The 22,940-nt window shown below is 41.1% G+C and overlaps 1 protein-coding gene across 1 annotated transcript in view; it reads left to right on the top strand.

Moving 5' to 3' along the window:
* Nucleotides 1-22,551, top strand: part of st18 (ST18 C2H2C-type zinc finger transcription factor) — a 177,493-nt gene extending 154,942 nt beyond the window's left edge. Inside the window, exons 15-18 of the mRNA XM_060824030.1 lie at nucleotides 14,476-14,567; nucleotides 17,068-17,171; nucleotides 17,753-17,896; nucleotides 22,411-22,551. Coding sequence (XP_060680013.1) covers nucleotides 14,476-14,567; nucleotides 17,068-17,171; nucleotides 17,753-17,896; nucleotides 22,411-22,551 — 481 coding nt within the window. The remainder of the gene's footprint in view (nucleotides 1-14,475; nucleotides 14,568-17,067; nucleotides 17,172-17,752; nucleotides 17,897-22,410) is intronic.
* The last annotated feature ends 389 nt before the right edge of the window (nucleotides 22,552-22,940 follow it).

Consider the following 22,940-nt stretch of genomic DNA (forward strand, 5'->3'; position numbering starts at 1 on the left):
CTCCTTTTCTGAGGAAGGATGCTCTTGGTCTCAAGGGAGTGCAGCGAAGGTTTACCAGGCGAATTCCAGGGATGGTGGGCCTAATGTATGAGGAGAGATTGTCCAGGATAGGATTGTTTTTGCTGGAATTCAGATGAATGGAGGGGGTGGGGGGGGGGGGGGTGGTGAGATCTCATCGGCACTTATAAAATCCTAACAGGACCACGTAGGGTACATGCAGGAAGGATGTTCCTGATGGTGGGTATGTCCAGAACCAGGGGTCACAATCTGAGGATTCAGTAAGACAGAGAAAAGGAAATATTTCTTCACCCAAAGAGCGGTGATCCTGTGGAATTCATTACCACAGGAAGTGGTTGATGCTAAAACATTGAATGTATTCAAGAGGTGACTAGATACAGTACTTGGGGTGAATGGGATCAAACAACATGGGGAGAAAACAGGATTAGGCTATTGAGTTGGACAATCAGCCATGATTGGTGTGATGAATGGCAGAGCAGGCTTGAAAGGCTGAATGGCTTCCTCCTGCTCCCATCTTCTATATTAACATCCTAGACACCATCTAGGTCAAAGCAGCTGGCTTGATAGGCACCACTTCAACAAGCATTCCCTTCCTCCACCCCAAATGTTTGGTAGCAGTAGTAGGTTCCATTTACAAGATGCATTGCAGAAATTCACCAAACCTTCTTACACATCATTTTCCTAATCTATGACCACTACTGTCTAGAAAGACAAAGTTATCAGATATATGGGAAAATTGCCACCTTCAAGTTTTCCTCCAAGACATTAACCACACAGACATGGAAAGATATCATTACTCCTTCACTGTAGCTGGGCCAAAATCCTGGAATTCCCAAACAAAAATTGAAAGATTGTGGATGCTGTAAATCAGAAACAAAAATGGAGATTGCTGGTAAAGCTCAGCAGGTCGATCAGGAGAAATCAGAGTTAACATTTTGGATTGAGTGACCCTTCCTCAGAACCTCCCCAGCAGTTCTGATGAAAGGTCACTTGACCTGAAATTTAACTCTGATTTTTCTCCACAGATACTGCCAAATCTGCTGAACTTTTCCAGCAATATCTATTTTTGTTCCTGGAATTTCCTCCCTAATGGCATTGTGTTATTATTACAATGGTCCAAGAAGGCAGCTCACCACTATTTTCTCAAAGGCGACTAGGTATGAGCAATAAATGCCAGCCAAACAATCAAACTCACCTGCTCTGAATGAGTAAAACATAAGGGAAATTAAAGATTAAGTGTGTCAAAAAACATAAGGCAAAGGCAGTGGTAGGTAGTTGTTGAGAAAATAAGAAGGGTTTGTTTCTGCACAGTGGGGATAACAATATCAAAATGGAGGACAGAGTTCATGATCTGAAGTTGTTGAACTCAAGGTATTTTTAATAGATATTTTTATTGAAAAAGAAGATTTTTCAGATATTTTTACAACATTACAAAAATAATACAAACTAGTGTATTCCACTTTACAATATAATAACAACACCAACATAAGATTTTTAAAAAACTAGCTACTAATCTATTCTACAAACAACGAAAACATAAAATAGGATATCATACATTACTAACAATAAACAAATAGGTAAGTAAATAACTAAATACATACTCAAGTCATAACAAAACCCGTATTTATAAGGGATTCCTCCTCTTGAGGGCGCCCCGAACCAGCCAGAACTATTACCACAGCTAAGCAAAGGCCCTGGACAATATGGTTGAAATATCTGTGTCAGTATAGTTCAAAAAGGGCTGCCATGTTCTTTAAAATAATTCCATATTTTGGTGCACCATATTCGTAAGGAAGTTAAGGGGGATTTGATCCATGACTATCCTGTGCCAGTTTAAAAGTTCTGGGGGACCTTCGGATACCCAATTCACTAAAATATTTTTCCTTGCACGAAAAGAAAAGATAGTGAATAATTGAGAAAAATATACTTGATGTTCTGTTTTGAAGTTAATTGCCTTTCCGATGGTTACAGTATGTGTGAGTGGGTTTTGATTTGAGTGTCTCTGTAAGGCTCATATTGTCTGCACTGGATAGCCTGATGTGTAAACGTTAGTTAATATTGAATGTCCTCTCAGAGGTGTATATTGGAAATCCAGGCTGAACAATAGTTCCAGACAGCCATCTCAGCTCTGTGTGTTGTGTTTATGTATTCTCCATAGAACTCATTCCAGCTTCCATTTACCTTTTAAAAGATTTGAAAAGTCCAGGTTTTTGTCCAGTATTTCAGATTTATTTATTCATTTGTCAGATGTGGGTATCTGTGGTTGACCAGCATTTATTGTCTATTCCTAGTTGCCCTTAAGAAGGTGGTGGTGAGCTGCCTTTTTGAACAGCAGCAGTTCACCATAAGGGAAGGAAATCCAGATTTTTGCTTGATCCTACATATCCCTCATTTGATACTCTATGCCCTAAAGTATCACTCTGAGTGAGCAAAAAATCATCATGACCCATAAACTAACTCCCCAAATGATCTTAAACCCAACACACACATATCCTCCCTTGAGACACAATATATTGTCTCTTGAAAGGAAAACAAAGGGCAGGATGAACGAAAATCACAACATATAGGTGTACAGTAAACAGTGGACATGCATAAACCTTAAATACATTTTGTCTTTACATAGGAAAACAATGTACACCCTCACCAAAGGTCCCTCCAGGAAGACAATATTCATACATTACACCAACAGCCCATGTATGTTCTCTGGTGTTGGGATCACACCAGATGGCCTCCTTCTTTAAAGACCACAATTTTGCCTCCCATGTGGTTGATGATGCCCTCCAGTGCATCTCATCTACATCCCGCACCTCCGCCCTCAAATCCCACCCTTCCAACCGCAACAAGGACAGAACATCCCCCCCCCCCCCCCCCCGCGGTCCTCAGCTTCCACCCTATCAACCTCTATGTATACATAGTATCATCCTCTATTATTTCCACCACCTACAAACAGACCCCACCACCAGGGATATATTTCCCTCCCCACCCCTATCCACATTCTGTAAAGACCTTTCCCTCCACAACTACCTGGTCAGGCCCACGACCCCTAACAACCCACCCTCCCCTTCCGGCACCTTCCCCTGCCATCACAGGAATTGGAAAACCTGCATCCACACCACCGCCCTCACCTCTTCCAAGGCCCCAAAGAAGCCTTCCACACCCACCAAAGTTTCACCTGCACTTCCACACATGTCATTTACTGTATATTTTGCTCCCAATGCTGTCTCCTCTATAGTGGGGAGACAAGATGCCTACTCGCAGAGCCCTTAAGTAAACATCTCCGGGACACCCACACCGATCAACCCTACCATCCCATGTCCGAACACTTTAACTCCCCCTCCCACTCTGCCGAGGACATTCAGGTCCTGGGCCTCCGCCATTGCCACTCCCTTACCACCCAACGCCTGGAGGAAAAATACCTTATCTTCCACCTCGGAACCCTTCAACCCCATGGCATCAATGTGGACTTCAGCAGTTTCCTCATTTCCCCTTCCTCCACCTTACCCTAGTTCCAACCTTCCAGCATTGTCCTCAAGACCTGTCCATCTTCCTTCCCACTTATCCTCTCCACCCTCCCCTCCAATCACCTTTACCCCCACCTCCATCCACCTATTGCACTCTCAGCTCCCTTCTTCCACGCCCTACCCCCTCGCATTTATCTCTCCACCCCAAGGCTCCCTGCCTCATTCCTGATGAAGGGCTTTTGCCCAAAACATCAATTTTCCTGCTCCTCGGATGCTGCCTGACCTGCTGTGCTTTTCGAGCACCATAGTCTTGGCTTTAATCTCCAGCATCTGCAGTACTCACTTTCACCTTGAGACCACACCCTCCAACTGATCCCACTTGGGTTAGTGTCCCCTCATGTGCTTGGTGTATGTGTCTGCTTGGGTTGTGTTTCCCGAATTCTCGCTGCTTGAACCTTTGGAAGGTTGGAGTAGATTTTTGTGCAGTCACTCTCTCTCCATTGGGCACCATTCAGATAAGTGAACTTCAGTTTAAGTTTTAGTGTAATGGAGGCCATGGAATAATGACCCCTCCCCCAACCTCATAGAGTACCAAACCATTTCCTGGTCCCCTAGGGGTGAACAGGACACCTATCTAGTTAAATATTCCCCTTATCACTGAGGCTTACCCATTTCTTCTCTTAGTAGGACAACTCAACAGCTGAAAACCTTGTCTATTGGATTGTCCTTCCCTGTAGACACAAAACACAAATACAGCCTTGCCCTTCAGCGGCATTCAGGCTCAGTTCCATATTATTAAATTCCCACATCAGCCCATCACCACAACAAAATGTGCACCTCTAAACTAACCTTAGACTGCAGTCAAAAGCTAAAGCTAAAGCTTTTGACTGGATGGCAAGGCTAAAATCTGGTAGGTCTGTCCTTGCTGCCCCCTCTGAGCAGCCAGTATCATGAGGACCACAGTGTCCTCACCTTTGAAGTTTAAAAGGTCCTCCGCAAGTCCTAGTCTATGAGCAGGTTGACCTAAACTGTGAGGCAGTTTGCTGCCCTTGGCTCTGCGGCATTTGGAATTGTGGCCTCCCCTGGGTTCTATAGTCCAAACTATAGGTGAGCTTACTTGCCCTGTGAGGCAGTTCATTGACCCTGGCCCTGTGGTCTGAGCACTGTGGCTTCCCCTTAGTGTTTGCCACCATCTGAGGTAGCTGCCTAACCTATGGCCTCTACTGGGGGCTTTTCATCACCTGGGACATCTGTACGCTTCCTGCAGCCTCTGGCAAGTACACCGGGGCCCACGGTGTCCTCAGTATCGGAGCCCAGGGAGTTCACCTCAGCACTCCCCCCTTTCTAACAGAGGAATGTCCCATGTCCCAACTATGGGCGGGCTAACCTGCTGTGTGAAGCAGTTTACCAGCCTTGGGCATGCAGCATGTGGCACTGGGGCCTCTCCCCAGTCCACGGCTGCGGCCTGGTTGCCTGTGACCTGATCACAGCACAGAGCTTTCAGCTCCCTCCTCCACATTGTGATGCATGTTATTTTGTGAGAGCCCTCTACATTCTCGGTCCAGCCAGTGATCCCAGGAGAGGATTAAGGATGGGACCCACTGCCTGGACCATCTTCAGGTCTAGGTCCATTGCTGTCCTATCAGCCCCTTTCACACCCAGCCCAATCCCCGGATGTTGCTGTCAGACCTGAGCCAGGTTCCAGCAGGTATCTTCTCAGGCCCTTCCTTGACCAGTCTGTCGTCCTGGTGGTTGCCCTCAGCACAGGTCTAGTTTTTCTTCTGATGCCCTGCCTGCACAGTCAGGCTCAGGAATTTCCCTTCCTGTTGGCTCACCTGTCCTTCGCTGGGTTCAATTTGAACTCTTTCGGCTCTGAGGCTAACTGCCATGTCTACCATTCCTGACCATGTGAGTGTGCTTCTAAAGCCCCTCAAAGGAGTTAGGGGTGCCCTGCGCTACTGGACCTGGTTCCCAAACAGGAACAAGAGGATCCCTCCCCTCCTTCTTCTGTGGGTTGGGGGCAATCCTTCCCACAATGTCCGCTCCTGTTGTACACAAAGCAGGTGGGCTTCTTATTGGCAGGGTTAACACTTCTGGTGCAATGCTTTCTTACCCTGGAGTGGGCTTCAGCTCATGTACTCTACCCTTGGTTGGCCCTTCCTCCCTCTGGCTGTGTTGAAGTGCTAGACCATTACTACCTCCTCAGTAGTCTGGGATCTCTGGCGTCAAACCAAAGCTTGGCCTTGGTCCACAACCTCAGTAAGCTGTCGTGCCTCCAGATATTATTCACTCAAGGGACCCTTCACAGAAATGCCTGTCCACAGATGCCTGCAGGTATTCACTGTGAACTGGACAATAGTTTCCACTCGGGAGAAGGAGCTTTCAGCATCCATTCTTGGATGGCAGCGAAAGTACCCCGTCCCTTCTTGCTGTCGGCCAAGAGGGCCTTGTACAGCCTTCTGTCCGGGGAGAATAGCAGTAACTTAGCCATCTCGGCATCATCACAGCTGTTTCTTTCACCCACTTGTTCCACCTCTACCTCCCCTTTTTTTTGTGAGCTTGTCCGGGTGTGCCACCATAGCAGCAGAGCTGCTGGGTTCCATGTGAGAACACAAAGCAACTCTCATGATCTTGCTGCTGCTGGCCATGTGAGTTACGCTATATTTGTGCTGTCGTGTCAGGCATATAGGCCCTAGTCCCAACCCTTCCCTTACTGGTTCTGCGCTGCCATCGACATGCTGCCTAACCAGGCCTGGTCCCGGCACCACAGGTGATCAAGCATTCCCGACTGCCTTACAGTCCTCTGCCTCACCCCCTTGCTCTTCCCTGCCTGCCTGGACCACACCTGGGCTTATCAGGCACACCATGTCTCTGGCCTGGGACAAAGTTTTCAGGTCTGCTCCTGGCAGCGACCATGCTCTCCCCTTATAAATTCTCTCACTGTCTGGATGACCCTTAGCTTCTCCTCTTGCACTTTTAATTGCTTCCCCAGATGGCTATTTTCCTTCTTTAGTGCCTGTTCACTACTCTTGGTTTCTGTGACCTGACACTGCAGGTACTATAGCTGGTTTCTGTATCTTTCCTTTGCTTGCCACCTCTCTTGCCTCACTTGCTGTAGGTATGCATTCAGTATTTCTGTTGCCCTGGCCCTCATTCTAGACCCTCCCTCCTCCTCCCTTAACTCTGCCTTCAGTTCCTTGACTTTCCTATCCAGTATCTGGACCTGTTGCTAAAGTCAGAGGAACCAGATAGCTTTCTCTATGGAGCGCTTATGCTCCTTGCTGTCAGTCCACTGTGCTGCAGCAACCCCTGGATGCTCAGCTCACGAGGCCCACTTCTCTGATATATTTACCTTTTTGAGGTTGTTTCCTCCTTCAGGGATTTGGCTTCTGAAACACCCTTTACCACATCACATTCCTTCAGCCAGTGTCCTGCCACTGGTTCTGCATTGCAATTAGTTATTTCCTGATTTTTAAGTGGTTCAAATAACCCTTACATCCCTGGTTCTAGACACTGGACTTATCTAGTGAAAGTGAGGACTGCAGATGCTGGAGATCGGAGTCACTGATTAGAGTAGTATTGGAAAAGCACAGCCGGTCAGGCAGCATCCGAGGAGCAGGAAAAGCAATGTTTTGGGCTAAAGCCTGAAAAATTGATTTTCCTGCTCCTCTATGCTGCCTGATCTGCTGTGCTTTTCCAGCACCACTCTAATTTTATCTAGGGAATGTGAAATGGAGAAGGCAGTCGACAGGTGTTTCAGGGCAAAAGAATCTCTGCTTTTATCTAAAATACAAAAGGTAACTGTGATACAAGAGATACAGGTAAACGCAGTAGACAGGGAAATTAACCCAACTATACAGAGCCCAGTAATACACCCATAGCTAGTTTAAACACTATTAGAACCTAATAATTACAAAAACTTTAATCAGGCTTCCTACCCTTGGAGTCCTAATGCACTGTCACCACCTCCTTCCCTTCTCTGCTAGCTAGGTTGGAACTTCCGGTCTTTGGGAGTTTCAGCTCACCACTGAGGAAAACACGGTTTTAAAGTGCGCCTGGTTGCTGAGATTCTTATTGTCAATTCTCTTGGTTTGGAACAGGCCTGTCTGGTAGCTCTTGTTCAAGAAGCTCTGGTTGGCCTTTCCTCTGGGATGTCTTTTATTCTGATGAGGCTCTTTTTAAACTTTCCAGTTCTTGGTTCTCAGTTTGGACTTTATGATTCTTGGTTCAGAAGCTGCTTGTTGGAGCTGGAAGCCTGTGGGGAAGTTGTTTATGCAGAAGCATAAAGAAGTTGTTAAAAAAGGCTCCCATCAGGTGTGATCAGGCCTGGCAGTTATACTTGATGGGTGCTGCTGAAAATGTGTTGCTGGTTAAAGCACAGCAGGTCAGGCAGCATCTCAGGAATAGGGAATTCGACGTTTCGAGCATAAGCCCTCCATCAGGAATGAGAGAGAGTAGCCTAGCAGGCTAAGATAAAAGGTAGGGAGGAGGGACTTGGGGGAGGGGCGATGGAGGTGGGATAGGTGGAAGGAGGTCAAGGTGAGGGTGATCTGTTCTGAAGTTAATCGGCTTTTCAATGGTTACAGTGTGTGTGAATGGGTTTTGATTGAGGTTGAATGTCTAGTCTCTCTGAAGACTCCAAACTGTCTGTGCAGAGTTGCCCTAAGTGTAAGAGTTAGTTAATTTTGATTGTCCTCTTAGAGGTGTATATTGGAAATCTAGGCTGAACAATAGCTCTAGGAGAAAGTGAGGACTGCAGATGCTGGAGATCAGAGCTTAAAAATGTGTTGCCGGAAAAGTGCAGCAGGTCAGGCAGCATCCAAGGAACAGGAGAAAAAGGGCTTCCTGTAGAAGGGCTTATGCCCGAAACGTCGAATCTCCTGTTCCTTGGATGCTGCCTGACCTGCTGCGCTTTTCCAGCAACACATTTTTAAGCTCTGAACAATAGTTCTAGACAGTCATCTCAATTCTGTGAGTCGTGTTTGTGTATTCTCCACAGAACTCATTCCAGCTTCCATTTACCTTTAATAAGTTTTGAAAAGTCCACATTTTGTCCAGTATTTCAGATGGTGGGGATTTTTCCTTGATCCTACAGATCTTTCTTCTAAACTCCAATGGATATAGATCTAATTTCTTCAACCTTACTTCTTAAATTAAGCCTTTCATCACAGGAATGAGTAAAGGTTCAATGAACTGTGTCTAAAGCAATTATATCTATTTTCAAATTAGGAGGTCAAAGTTTTACACAGTGCTCCAGATGCAATCTCACCAATGCATGGTACAGCTGCAGGAATCTAGCTGCATTGTATCATGCCACCTCACTTGCCTCTCTCGCTGTAAATCTGCAGACACTGTTTGTCCTGCCTGCCCAGGCCCTTCCCTACTTTTACATTCCATTTGTCTCACCATAAACCCCAACATCAATTTGCATTTCTAATCACTTGCTGCTCCTGCATACTTAATGTGATTCAAGTACCAGGAACACAGATCTTTTTGTAAACCAAGTCCTGCAATCTCTCCATTTAAATAACATATTGCTTTTCTATACTTCTTGCAGAAATTAACAAGTTCACATTTACCCATGTCATACTCCATCTGCCATTTTCCTGCACTCACTTCACCCTTCTATATCCCTTTGTAGACTCTTTTTGGACTCTTTACCTCCTCTTGACAACATAATTTCCTTCTATCTTAGTGCCATCAGTAAATTTATCAGTCATTCTCCTCATCCAACTCATATAAATGGTAAATAGTTGTAACTCTAGCACTGACATTATACCAGTTACAGTTTCTGAACGTAAAAAAAGCTATTTACCCCTGCCTCTCAACTTCCTATTGGTGAACTGATTCTTTATCTATTTTAATATTTTAACCTCTATACCACATGATCCTCTCTTGTGCTACGACCTTGTCACGTGCCTTTTGGAAATCCACATATACCACATCAGCTGGTTTCTTTCGATCCATTGTGAATGCTGCTTTCTCAATAGATTCCATTGTGAATGTTACTTTGTCTAAAGCTTCTATTATTGAATTAAACATGTTTTCCCTATCTCAAAATCATGTTGACAGTGCCTAATCTCATAATTTTTAAGTATCTAGCCCAAAACCTCTTCCCTATGAATTCCATTGCCCTTTGATAGTGTTAGGTTAACTGATCCTTAGTCTTTTGCCTTCTGCCTCCCTATTTTTTGGAATCCACGTGGAACCTTAGACTTTAAGGCAATTTGATGCCTTATAACCAATGCATCTAGTACATTGCAATAGCTTCTTTTAAAGGTCCAGAATGTAGGTTATCCACTCCTGGAGAATATTAGCTTTTGGATTCAATAGTTTTCCAAGCACCTTTTCCCTGATTATTTAAGGGTCATCAGTCCCAATCACCTCTTGATTTTCAGTTACTTTTGGGAAGTTTCCAAAGTCTTCTACCATAAAGACAAGCATAAAATTCCTGTGCAAAGCCATTGCTATTTCTTGTTTTCCATGATCAGTTCCCCAGGCTCACTCTCAGAAGGACCAATACTAGCTTTAGATATCCTTGTCCTCTTTTTTCCACTTGTAGAAACTCTTGCTGTTTTTGTATTGCTAGTTAGCTTTCTCTCTCTTTCGTATTTTGCTACTGTTTATTTATCATATTTTTAGTCATTGTTTTGTGGTTCTTAAAAGTTGTCCAATTCTTTGACTTACCACTGACATTTGCAACACTGTATAGTGTTTTTTTCAATGTAATATTATCCTTAACTTCCTTATTTAGCCATGGAAGATGCATCTTTCTGCAATTGCCTTCCTTTCTTTTCTGACTGGGATAAATCTTCGCTGAGTTATTTAATATCTATGTAAAGCGCTGCCACTACAAGTAGATCCAGAATAACCTGCTCCTTGTTTGGCTCTGGAAATTATCCTCAAGACACTCTATAAATGCATTTTCTCAGCTACCTTTGCCAAATGGATGCTCCCAATCTGCATCTAGATGAAAGTTGCGAATGGTTTGGAGTATTTTTCGCCTATATATAGTTCTCCCTATATACTCTACCCTGCAGTGAATCTACTGTTAAACAGCTAATAAGCTACTCCTATAAACTACTCTTACCATTCCAATTCCTTATCTCTACCCAAGCTGATACTACATCTTCATCTTTCAAGTTGAGGTCATCTCTCAGTACTGAATAATACCATAATTAATAGACAGAACTATCTTGCCATCTTTTCCTAACTTGCTTGTCATTCTGTTATGTCAAATATCTTTCAATATTCAGGACAAGGCCCTGGTCATCCTTCAATCAAGTCTTTGTATTTATGTACTACCAATCTATCTCTTTTGTTATTGCAGTAATATTATATTTCCCACAAGCTGTAACTTTATGGCCTGGAATGTCCTTTTACCATTATCATCAAGCAAGGGGATCTATCTTTGTGCAATGAGAAATGTAAAAACATCCACCAGGAGCAGCACCAGACATACCAAAAAGACATGGGTTAGCATCCTGCTGAAACTATGATACAGTATGAAGTTCAAACTAAAGAAGAAGCAGTATGAAGCAGACAGATCTAAGTGACTGCATAACCCAATCAAATTCTGATGTCCTGCCGAGCCTTGTTCTGAATTTTAGAGGAAGGGAATCAATTAAGAAGAGATAGTAAAGGAAAGAGAAACAACTGTGTGCTTTTGCATAGAGATGATTGCTTGTTTGTTTGTTTACTATTTTAACAATCTCTGGCCTTATCTTCTAAAAAGCTGTCACACTGAGGGTGCAGTGAATGTTTACGAGGATGTTGTCTGGTATGGAAGGTGGTAGCTATGAAGAGAGGTTGAGTAGGTTAGGATTGTTTTCATTAGAAAAAGGAAGATTGAGCAGGGACCAGATTGAGGTCTACAAAATCATGAAGAGTATAAACAGGATAGATAAAGGTAAGCTTTTTCCCAGGGTGAGAGATTTAATAACGAGAGGTCACGCATTGAAGGTGAGAGGTGAAAAGTTTAAGGGGGATATACGCAGCAAGTACTTTACACAGAAGGTGCCTGGAGCGCGTTGCCAGCAGAGGCAGACAGGGTAGATTCATTTAAGGTGCAGCTGGACAGACGCCTGAGTAGATAGAGAGCAGAGGGATACAGATGCTTAGAAATTGGGCGATAGGCTTAGACAGTGGATTTGGATCGGCTCAGGCTTGGAGGGCCTAAGGGCCTGTTCCTAGGCTGTAAATTTCCCAAACTTTGTTCATTGTTCTTTGTACTTGCATCTTCTGCTGCTTCCTTCCACACTCTGGTAATCATTGCCTAAATTGCTGCCCTGCCTTTCTATTTTGTTGTTTCCCTTTTCTTTATCATCTCCTTAATGAATCTCTTCCCCCTACTATTAAATTTGGAACCCTCTCTATTACCCTAGTTACATAACCCACCAGAACACTAGTCTCTGTATAGTTCAGGTTGTATTATGTGGCACTACCATTATGTTAAATGAGAGAGAATCTGCATAGATCTCGCATCCCAAAATTGGACAGGCACAAGGTGCTCTGGATCACTAACAGCAGTAATATTATATTTCCCACAAGTTGTAACTTTATGGCCTGGAATGTCCTTGTACCATTATCATCAAGCAAGGGGACCTATCTTTGTGCAATGAAAAATGTAAAAACATCCACCAGGAGCAGCACCAGACATACCAAAAAAGCATGGGGTAGCACCCTGCTGAAACTATGATACAGTATGAAGTTCAAACTAAAGAAGAAGCAGTATGAAGCAGACAGATCTAAGTGACTGCATAACCCAATCAAATTCTGATGTCCTGCCGAGCCTTGTTCTGAATTTTAGAGGAAGGGAATCAATTAAGAAGAGATAGTAAAGGAAAGAGAAACAACTAAGTAGTAAAGCAGGGCAGCAGTTTGAGAAATGTGATAGAGTCGTGGAGATATACAGCATGGAAACAAACTCTTTGGTTCAACCCATCCCTGCCAACCAGTTATTCTATACTTATCTTGTCCCATTTGCCAGCATTTGGCCCAGATCCTTCTAAACCTTTCCTATTTATATAGTCATCTAGATGCTTCTTAAATGTTGTAATTGTACCTCCACCACTTTTTTTGCCAGCATACTCCATATATGCACCATCCTTTTTGTGGAAAAGTTGCCTCTTAGGACCCTTTTAAATTTTTCCTCTCTCATCTTAAACTTATGCCCTCGAGGTTTGGACTCCCTCACTCTGGAAAAGGATGTTGACTATTCACTCTATCCATGCCCCTCGTGACATTATCCTCCAATGCGCCAGAGAAAATAGCCCCAACCTATTCAGTGTCTCCTGATATCTCAAACCCTTCAACCATGGCAACATCATTGTAAATCTCTTCTGAGACCTCTCAAGTTTCACAACATCCTTCCGATAGGAGGGAGACCGGAATTAATTGCAGTATTCCAAAAGTGGCCTATCTAATGTCCTGTACATTCGCAACATGATCTCCCAATTCATATACTCAGCATACTGACCAATGAAGGCAAGCATACCAAAAACCTTCTTCACTACCCTGTTTACATGTGACTCAACTTTCAAAGAATTATAAACCTGCACTACAAGGTTTCTTTATTCGGCAGCATTACCCAGGACGTTACCAATACATGTATAAGTCCAACCCTTGATTTGCCCTATCAAAACACAGCAACTCACATTATCTAAATTAAATTCCATCTGCCACTCCTCAATACCACTTGCCCATCTAATCATGGTCCTGTTGTACTCTTAGGTTAATGATCATCACAATATGAAAGGAATATACAAATGGGGCAATGCATCAGCAGATAAGGCCAGAGATTTTAAGAGAGAAAGCAAACAAAACCTCTAAGTCAGTTATCACAAAATCCCCACTGTGTGAAAGCAGGCCATTCAGCTCATCAAGTCCACACCAACTCTCTGAAAAGCAGCCCAGCCAGACCCATCCCATCATCCTGCACTTACCGTGGCTAATCCATCTAACCCACACAACCCTGAACATGATGGGCAATCTAGTATGGCCATTCCACCTAAATTGCATACCTTTGTAAAGTAGAAAGAAACTGGAATAGCTGGAGGAACGCAATGCAGACATGGGGAAAATGTACAAACTTCACCCAGCCCATCAAACTGGGGTCCCTGGCACTGTAAGGCAGCAGTGCTAACTACTGAGCCACCATGCTGTCAGTTATCTCAGTTGCTGGACAACTTGTTTGCAATACAGTGTGACACCAACAGCTTGTGCTCAATACCCATTCTGCATGAGGCCCCATGAAGGTCTTGCCTTCTCAACCTCATCCCTCAGGTTAAATTCACTGATCTCTAATAAGAGCAGTCATATGGTCCTCTGGGATGATGGTGACTTTAGCTTTAGTTGTGAATAGTGGTGGACAATCAAATAATAAACATAAGAAGTTCCACCAATTTTTCAAGGTCAGTTATGGATGGACAAAAATTGCTGCTTTTACCAGCAATGTTCACATTCCATGAGTGAAGAAATAAACATGATTATGTGGTAAATACATATGAAGTCAGGTCGCAGACTGGATAATATCCAATTTTAAACAAGTCTCATTTGGTTATATATAGAACGCAATTATACTTCATTTTTTAAATGTCATATGTTTAAAGACTAGACATCACAGTCAACAATAGTAGCAGATGAGTCTTTAATGTGTTTCTATGATTTTCTTCTGTTCACTTTTTTCTTAAGTAAAAGGGTTAACGTATCTCTCAAAGTAATGCATCAACTAATCACTTTTTCTTTTATACATTGTAATTTTTAAATATAAGTGACTCTATACTGATTTGTGGTTGAAATTGTTGACACCCACAGATGAAAGGCACGTGTCCCTTAATTGAAATGCTGCTTGATTCAAATGTACTTATGTATCTGCAGCACAGTATTCAATGTTTTCTTTCCATTTGTACAGCTTCTTATGCTGTTCCACTTAACTAAATTTGTTTCTTTAAAGTGCAAATTGTTTATTTTTATCATTAGATTTTTATGTTTCCAGTTTGTCAGGCTGTCCCCGAGCTTCCCTTGCACTGAAGAAAGGCAAATTGTCAGGTGATGAATTGATGACCATCAAGCTCAGGGCAAGTAGAGGTAAGAACAAATACTAATGGTAAAACATGATCAGATAGAGGAGAAGAAGGTGCAGTAATAATGGTTATGGGCTTGTGACCCCAATTCACATCACTCCATAGCAACGCATGGAGTTTGCAGTCAATTTATGTGAGCTCCTGTGGATGTAGTGGTAGTCTCCTTAGCTCTGGACCAGTAGGTTTAGGTTTGAATTTACATGCTCCAGAGGTGCGTAATAACATCTATGAACAGGTTGATGAGGAAAATATCTAAAATATTTGCTCAGATCAAAGAGAAACACCACATTATCTTAGGTATGCACCCTGTATCCCAATCTTATCTAGACCCTTCATTTATCAACCATTCTCTGATTAAATTATCTCTATTTTCCAATGTCAGGACTTGACTTTCCTATAATATTAATTTTACCATTTTCTGATTTAAATTCATGACTATTTTTCTTAAGTGATCTCACAAATACAAATCTAATTCCAGTCCTTCACTTCTTTTGGTTCTGTTCTACCTGTCAAAGTTAAAAAGTCATGCAGAATGGAAACAGACCTTCAATCCAACTTGTCTATGCCAAACATAATCCCAAACTAAGCTAGCCCCACCTGCTTGTTCCTGTGCTATATTCCTCCAAACTTTTCCTGTTGATATATTTATCCAAATGTCTTTTAAATGTTTTGATTGGACCCACTTCCACATGCAAACCACCCTGTGTATAAAAAAAATGCCTCTTATGTATTTTTAAATCTCTCTCCTCTCACCTTATAAATGTGCCCGATAGTCTTGAAATTCCCCATCCTAGGGAAAAGACAACTATTATTAATTCTATCTATTCCCCTCATGATTTTATAAACTTTCAAAGGTTGCCACTTATCTCCTCTGCTCCAGTGAAAAAAGTCCCAGCCTTTCCTTATACCTCAAACTTTCCATACCTGTCAACATCCTGATAAATCTCTTTTGAATCGTCTTCAGCTTAATAGTATCCTTCCTCTAACTGGGCAACCAGAACTTGACATAGTATTCCAGAAGAAGCTTCACCAATGTCCTGTACAATTTCAACATGACTTCCCAAGTCCTTTATTCAAAGAGCTGAGCAATGAAGGCAAACATGCTAAATGCCTTTGTAACCACCCTCTCTATATGTGTCACAAATTTCAAAGAGTTATGTCCTTGGTCCCGTGGGTGCCTCTGTTCCATAACATTACCCAAGGCCCTATCCTTAATTGTATAAGCCCTAACCTTGTTTGTTGTACCAAAATGCAATACCTAAAATTTATCATCTCCTCTGTTATCCCTCCCAAACTAATATAATTGGGTGATCATCTGTTCCAGTTCATTCGGGGATTTCAAGTTACTGTGGTAACATGTTACAATATATACATATTGCAGTAGTGGTGGTGATTGTAGAGGCTCCAAAGTTCATTCTATTATACAGACCTGTTTCGCCACATTATGAATCAGTCTTCCTTGTCCAATAAGTATGGGACTCAAACCTAGAGCTTCTGACCCAGAGGCAGACACTATCCATTGGACCTCAAGATCGCCTTAATGTGAATGTAATATTACAACAACAACGTGCACTTACATAATGATTTAAAAGTAGGAAATTTTTCCAAGAAGTATATAACAATTTGATAGTCAAAGAAGGAAATATGAGGAGAGTGACTAAAAGAATTATCAAATATGTGGGTCAAGGAAGTAAGAAGAGATAAGGGAGCTGAGGAATTTAAAGATACAATCAAATCCAAGATGGGGATTTTGAAAACACCTATCTGCCAGAAATAGCCCATCTCAACAAAAGGGTTGTGGTACAGTTAGGATGGGCATTCCAGTTCTGGGATTTGCTCTTTCCTTGAACTTCTCAGTTGGTCTGAACTCTATTCATGGATGTAACGGGTGTCACTAAAGACCCAAACTTGGTAAATAATGATGAGAGGGAATACTAGGAGACTTAGATCTCTGTTTCAGTCAGGAGTCTGGAGAAAGAACAAAATGTTGCTTTTTTTTGGCTTCCTTACAAATGTGAAAAGATAAAAATCACATAACACCAGATCATAGTCCAACATGTGGAGTACTTACTCCACAACTACCTGATGAAGGAGGGTCGCTCCGAAAGCTAGTGCTTCCAAATAGACCTTTGGACTATAACCTGGTGTTGTATGATTTTTAAGTTTGTACACCCCAGTCCAACACCAGCATCTCCAACCATTACAAATGTGACTTCTTGTTTCTTTTTATTGGTTGATTTTAGTGGACTGGGATAGGGGGAGAGAATTGAGGAATCCTCCTAGTCCTAGCAGAGAATAAATGTTCCTGTGATTTGAAGGAAATGAACAGATGCACATTGAGGGACCTTTCCCACAAACATACATGAAATCAGCACTAAATATGTAGTTCACATGGTCCAAGCTATACTTAACAAGTGAACCCCAGACGACACCTTGCAATAGATTGTTTGCGCCATCTATGGGTTTATTCTATATCAATAAATAGCATGTCTTTTTTCTTATAGGAGCTGAAAGTGATGAGGAGATCAATCACTTGGATGATGAGATTAAGGAGCTGAATGAATCAAACTTAAAAATGGAAGCAGATATGATAAAGCTTCAAACACAGGTAAAATTTACCAGCGCTATAGCTGTATCGAACACAAGAACCATTTGATGTAATTTTTACAGGACAGTTAATAATTGTTTCTTTGAAGAAATTGATTTACTACACAAGATTGTCTTTTTTCTCTAAGCCAAATCAATGCTACAAGTTTCCTTCCCTTCTTTAAGCATTTGAATCTATCTTCCAAATTATTATTCCAAAGTGTTGGATAAATACCACACCTTTATAATTTAACTGAAATCCACATCAATAAACTCAGTTAAAAATCACACAACACCAGGTTATAGTCCAATAAGTTTATTTGGAAGTGCTACCTTTCAGAGTGCTCCGAAAGCTAGTGCGTCCAAACTAACCTGATGGACTATAACCTGGTGTTGTGTGATTTTTAACTTTGTCCACCCCAGTCCAACACTGGCACCTCCACATCACCAATAAACTCATCATGACATACAACTTAATTCAGTAGGCTAGTTACTGCAAGAATCTTAGTTCTACATTGTCAGTAATAAATCAACGGTGTATTTCTGTGAAAATTGTAAACCGCCCATTATGTAATTAAAGAAAAATTATTTCTAAATTTTTAGATTACTTCCATGGAGAGCAATTTGAAAACAATTGAGGAGGAGAATAAACTAATTGAGCAGCACAATGAGAGTTTGTTAAAGGAGTTAGCTGGTCTGAGTCAGGCCCTTATTAACAGCCTCGCTGACATCCAACTCCCACAAATGGTAAGGTATCAAATAAGTAACTGAAACTAAAACATTTGTGAACAGCATAATGACTACGAAAATGTGAATATTTACGACCCCTTCCTTAATACAATTTTTTAACTGATATGCTTTGTGATGTCATTGTGACATTTCAGAATTCTTAAAGTATATATCTGCCACTCATTTTTCCCTGTCAAGTTAAAAGCAAAATATATTATACTTTTTTTTCATGTATACTGCTGGCACAGCCATGTTAACTTTTACTATTGGAATAAAATTAAAGGACAGTGTGCTATCATGCTTTTTTTTAACATATTCCCTCCTCCCTTTAAGCTTCTCTGCGCCCATTAAAGCACAGGTCAGGACTCCTCCATCCAAGCCTCTGCCAATGATCGTTTTGAGGTGGTTGCTTGGAACTGTGCAAGCGTGTTTTAGGAATGAAGGGAGCGGGAGATGTTGTCAAGATTGTGCTTCCCACTCATTATGCAGGCAAATTCAAATCCATCACTATGTTGGAAAGTACAAAACCTTTTTGAGGTCCACAAAAGGGTGGAGAACTAGAGCACTACGACAATCAACCATTTTAATGGTCAAATTCTTTGTGTGTAATTATAATGAAAATGGAAAGTGAGTGTTACTTTGTACTCACACTAGCAATTTTACTAAAATCATTGGAAGGAAGAAAATTAGTCCATTTTCCCAATATCAAAACCATAAGGAATTTATAGGTTTCCAGTTAAGGTGGAAGTGAGGGGTATTTTAGAAGCAAGTGAGTTAATCAACATTGTAGGGTTTTTTTAACCGATTAAGAATATAGTTAGATCATTTAAAATGTATGGTGAACCCATTTCCCTCTGGAGTGTTGACAGATTTTTTTCCTCAGTTTTATGTACAAAATAACATTAGTTGACGTTAGATGTAGTTTGCCTTGTAATCAACAAAATGAAAAGATAAACAAAATACTGCAAATGGAAATTAGAAATAAGGACAAAAATACTTTGTGTTGTTCATATTATAAATGAAAAATGGACAGGTCTGTGGTGGAAAAGGATTGTATTTTTAATCTGATAGAATGTAAAACAATCAGTATTTAACTGAAGGAAGGTTTATGCCATGTTTTACTGTGTAACCTTAAAATTCAACTAACTGATAACCTATTTGCAGGACAAACTTAAGGTGAAGTTTAAAAAAAACTGACAATGATTATAAAATTAAATAGTACAAACTTGTTCAATAATGATTGGTGTTGTATGAATATTTTATTGAATTATTATGTGCAACTGGTGCAAGGTTTGTGAAGACTTGTAGCTCAGGTTGAGGTTTAGGATGTAGGTTTGCTCGCTGAGCTGTAGGTTTGATATCCAGACGTTTCACTACCTGGCCAGGTAACATCATCTGTGGCGACCTCCAAGTGAAGGGAAGCTGTTGTCTCCTGCTTTCTATTTATATCTTTCTCCTGGATGGGGTTCCTGGGGTTTGTGGTGATGTCATTTCCTGTTTGTTTTCTCAGGGGTTGATAGATGGTTTCTAGATCTATGTGTTTGTTTATGGCATTGTGATTGAATGCCAGGCCTCTAGGAATTCTCTGGCATGTCTTTGCTTAGCCTGTCCCAGGATAGATGTGTTACCCCAGTCGAACTGGTGTTTTTTTTTTCATCTGTGTGTAGGGTTACGAGGGAGAGAGGGTCGTGTCTTTTTGTGGCTAGCTGGTGTTCGTGTGGTGGCTAACTTTCTTCCTGTTTGTCCTACGTAGTGTTTGTGGCAGTCCTTGCATGGAATTTTGTAGGTGACATTGGTTTTGTCCATGGGTTGTTAGTTTTTGTTTGAGAGTGTTGGTGTGTTTGTGTGCTACTAGGATTCCGAGGGGTCTTAGCAGTCTGGCTGTCATTTCTGTACCATGACAAGCAGACCAAACACAGCCAGAAACCCTAACCACCTTATCATACATCAAATAAGTTTCAGAAATGATAGCCAGACTACTAAGACCCCTCGGAATCCTAGTAGCACACAAACCCACCAACACTCTCAAACAAAAACTAACAAACTTAAAAGACCCAGTACAACCCATGGACAAAACCAATGTCATCTACAAAATTCCATGCAAGGACTGCCACAAACACTACGTAGGACAAACAGGAAGAAAGTTAGCCACCAGGATACACGAACACCAGCTAGCCATAAAAAGACACGACCCTCTCTCCCTCGTAGCCCTACACACGGATGAAAAAAAACACCATTTTGTCTAGGAAAACACATCTACCCTGGGACAGGCTAAGCAAAGACATGCCAGAGAACTCCTAGAGGCCTGGCACTCCAACCACAAAGCCATAAACAAACACATAGATCTAGATGCCATCTATCAACCCCTCAGAAAGTGAACAGGAAATGACATCACCACAAACCCCAGGAACCCCATCCAGGAGAAAGATATAAATAGAAGGCAGGAGACAACAGCTTCCCTTCACTTGGAGGTCGCCACTGATGATGTTACCTGGTCAGGTAATGAAACATCTGGATATCAAACCTACAGCTCAGCGAGCAAACCTACACCCTAAATGTGCAACTGGTGTTTTATAATTTGGTATTTAGAGAAGTAAATGTGTGTCTGCATTGATTACTTTATAAAACATTTGTTAATTTAAGTGATGTGAAACAGGAAGGTTTATTTTAATTTTGAATGATAATGCATTGGCCACCCATTATACACCCTGGTTAATTTTCAATGACAGCATTATAGAGGCTTTCAAGTCAATTTAGAGTAAAGTTATATCATGTAAAATGAATGACGAACCAATTTCCCTCTGGGATTGTTGATGGATTTTGATATACTTGACATAAATACTTGTTTAAGAAGGTTACAAAATTCCAATTGCTGCAGATAGTTACTAGAGAGATTTAATTTTTATCCTGATCGTGTGTCATTGGAAAAAAGGTATAGTATTCCTGCGACTGACGTTCATTGTAGCATAAAGAAAGCCTGCCTCCTATAGGTGATGATTCAGAAATGTAAGGAAAAGCGATTGGGGATATGAAACAACAATAACTTGCATTTATATAGTTCTCCTATTTGGTGAAGCATCACAGGAGTGTTAACAAACAAAATTTGACATCGCACCACACTAAGGACTATTAGGGTAGATGACGAAATGGTTGGTCAAAAAAAAGGTTTAAAGTGCCAACCTAAATTGAGAAATAGCAGTGCAGAGGCAAAGAGGGTTAGAAAATAAATTCCAAAATGTATGACATTGAGCTGAAGGGATGCCTGTCAATTTTGGAATCAAAGCTTAGGACCTGTCGGAAGGGAGAATTGGAACCATGTATTTGTTTTAGTGGGTTATTGGGCAGAAGAAGTTTATAATGATAAGGCCGAGTGAAGCTATGGAAAGATTTGAAAACAAGGAGAATTTTAAAATGAAGATTTTACTTATGTGGGAGGCATAATTTTACTGTGTGTAGGGGTGTTGTGAATAAGACATAAATAGCAAAGATGTGACTGAGAATTTCAGCAGCTTATGAACTGGAGTCAGATGATATGACAGAAGTGGACTTGACAATGGAGTGAAAATGTGGTCAGACCTTATTTCGGGATTAGAATGACATTGAGATTGCAAACAATTCAGCATCAATCCATTGCCACGTACAAGATAAAGTCAGTAACTAGGGGATAGAGTTTGTGTCAGGCACTGAATACATAAGTTCACTACCAGGAAGTGAAACCATAACACGTGATTATCTGGCACTGAATTAATAAGTTAATTAATCATGGACGTGTCATCACACAGATAAAAGGTGCAGGAGAGGCATTGGAGGATGATAGCATGATAAATTGTGTCAAAGATTGCAGATAGGTCAAGAACAAGCACCTCTTTTGAATGCAAAAGCAGCATACTATGAATTGTGGCAGTCTGCAATTAAAGCAGACAATGCTGGAAATACACAACTGTGAGGAGTGAAACAGCATTACATTTCAGATCAATGACCTTTGAATTTTTTATGACTTCCTTCTTGTGGTCCAACAGATACAAATAGCATATAGATAGAAAAATAAAGTTAAATCAACACAGTGAGGTTGTGGGATTTCAGTTTTAACAAACCCATCCTGAAGTATTAAAGGAGTGCTTATTCTACCAATTTCCCACTTAGAAAATTTAGACCAAAGCAACAGAAGTAATGTTCACAATTCAGCAGATAGAGGTCCATGGACAATTAAGAGAAGAGCAAAGTGCAAGCAACAAAGGGAGGCTAACTCTAAGAAAAGGATGTTTTATTTTTGCCTTATGAACTGCAGAAATAATTGTTATGAAATGTCTAATTATCTTTTATGTTAACAGTTTCCAGGATCCTGGATTAGGTCAGATGAATTTATATAAGCTAGCAGAAATCAGAACATTTGCCAAACATCACGTTTGAATGTCCCTTCTGGCATTAACTTCTATTCTTTTTAAAGAAGTTTTGACTTGTCTTTATTTTTGTATAATCCTCTTAAATGTAAATTGCATATTAATTGTATTAAATGTGAATTTTCCATTTAGGAGCCAATCAGCGAACAGAATTTTGATTTGTATGTGAACACATTGACTGACATGTACAGCAGTTTGGAAAGGAATTACACCCCTGAGAGCAAGGCCCTTCTGGAAAGCATAAAACAAGCGGTAAAGGGTATCCAGGTGTGAAATTTGTCCATGCCATGCTAATGACATTTTTTATTCATAAACAGTGCACTTCAGCTTCAAGTGTTTATCGCGTATGCAATGCTGACCTGTCTTAGGAAATGCAAAAACCATATTTACTACAGTCACTTCACAACATGAATCAGTATCCTTCCTTTATGGACACAATTTGAAGGTATCAGAACAAAAGCTAGAAAGCATGCATAGAACACTGCTATTTTTAATGCCCAACAATGCTGTTGTAGTTACAGACCCTTTTGAAATCAAACTGGAGGTTAATTTCTGTAATATAAATTTCAGATTAATTACAAAAAAACAGTCTTGAAATTATGCAGTGATAGCATATGAGCACTTAATATGTTCATCTAAATGCTTCACTCTGCTATTTCAGC

This window comes from Hemiscyllium ocellatum, chromosome 4 (genome assembly GCF_020745735.1).
Source record: "Hemiscyllium ocellatum isolate sHemOce1 chromosome 4, sHemOce1.pat.X.cur, whole genome shotgun sequence".
In the NCBI taxonomy this organism is placed as follows: Eukaryota; Metazoa; Chordata; class Chondrichthyes; order Orectolobiformes; family Hemiscylliidae; genus Hemiscyllium; species Hemiscyllium ocellatum.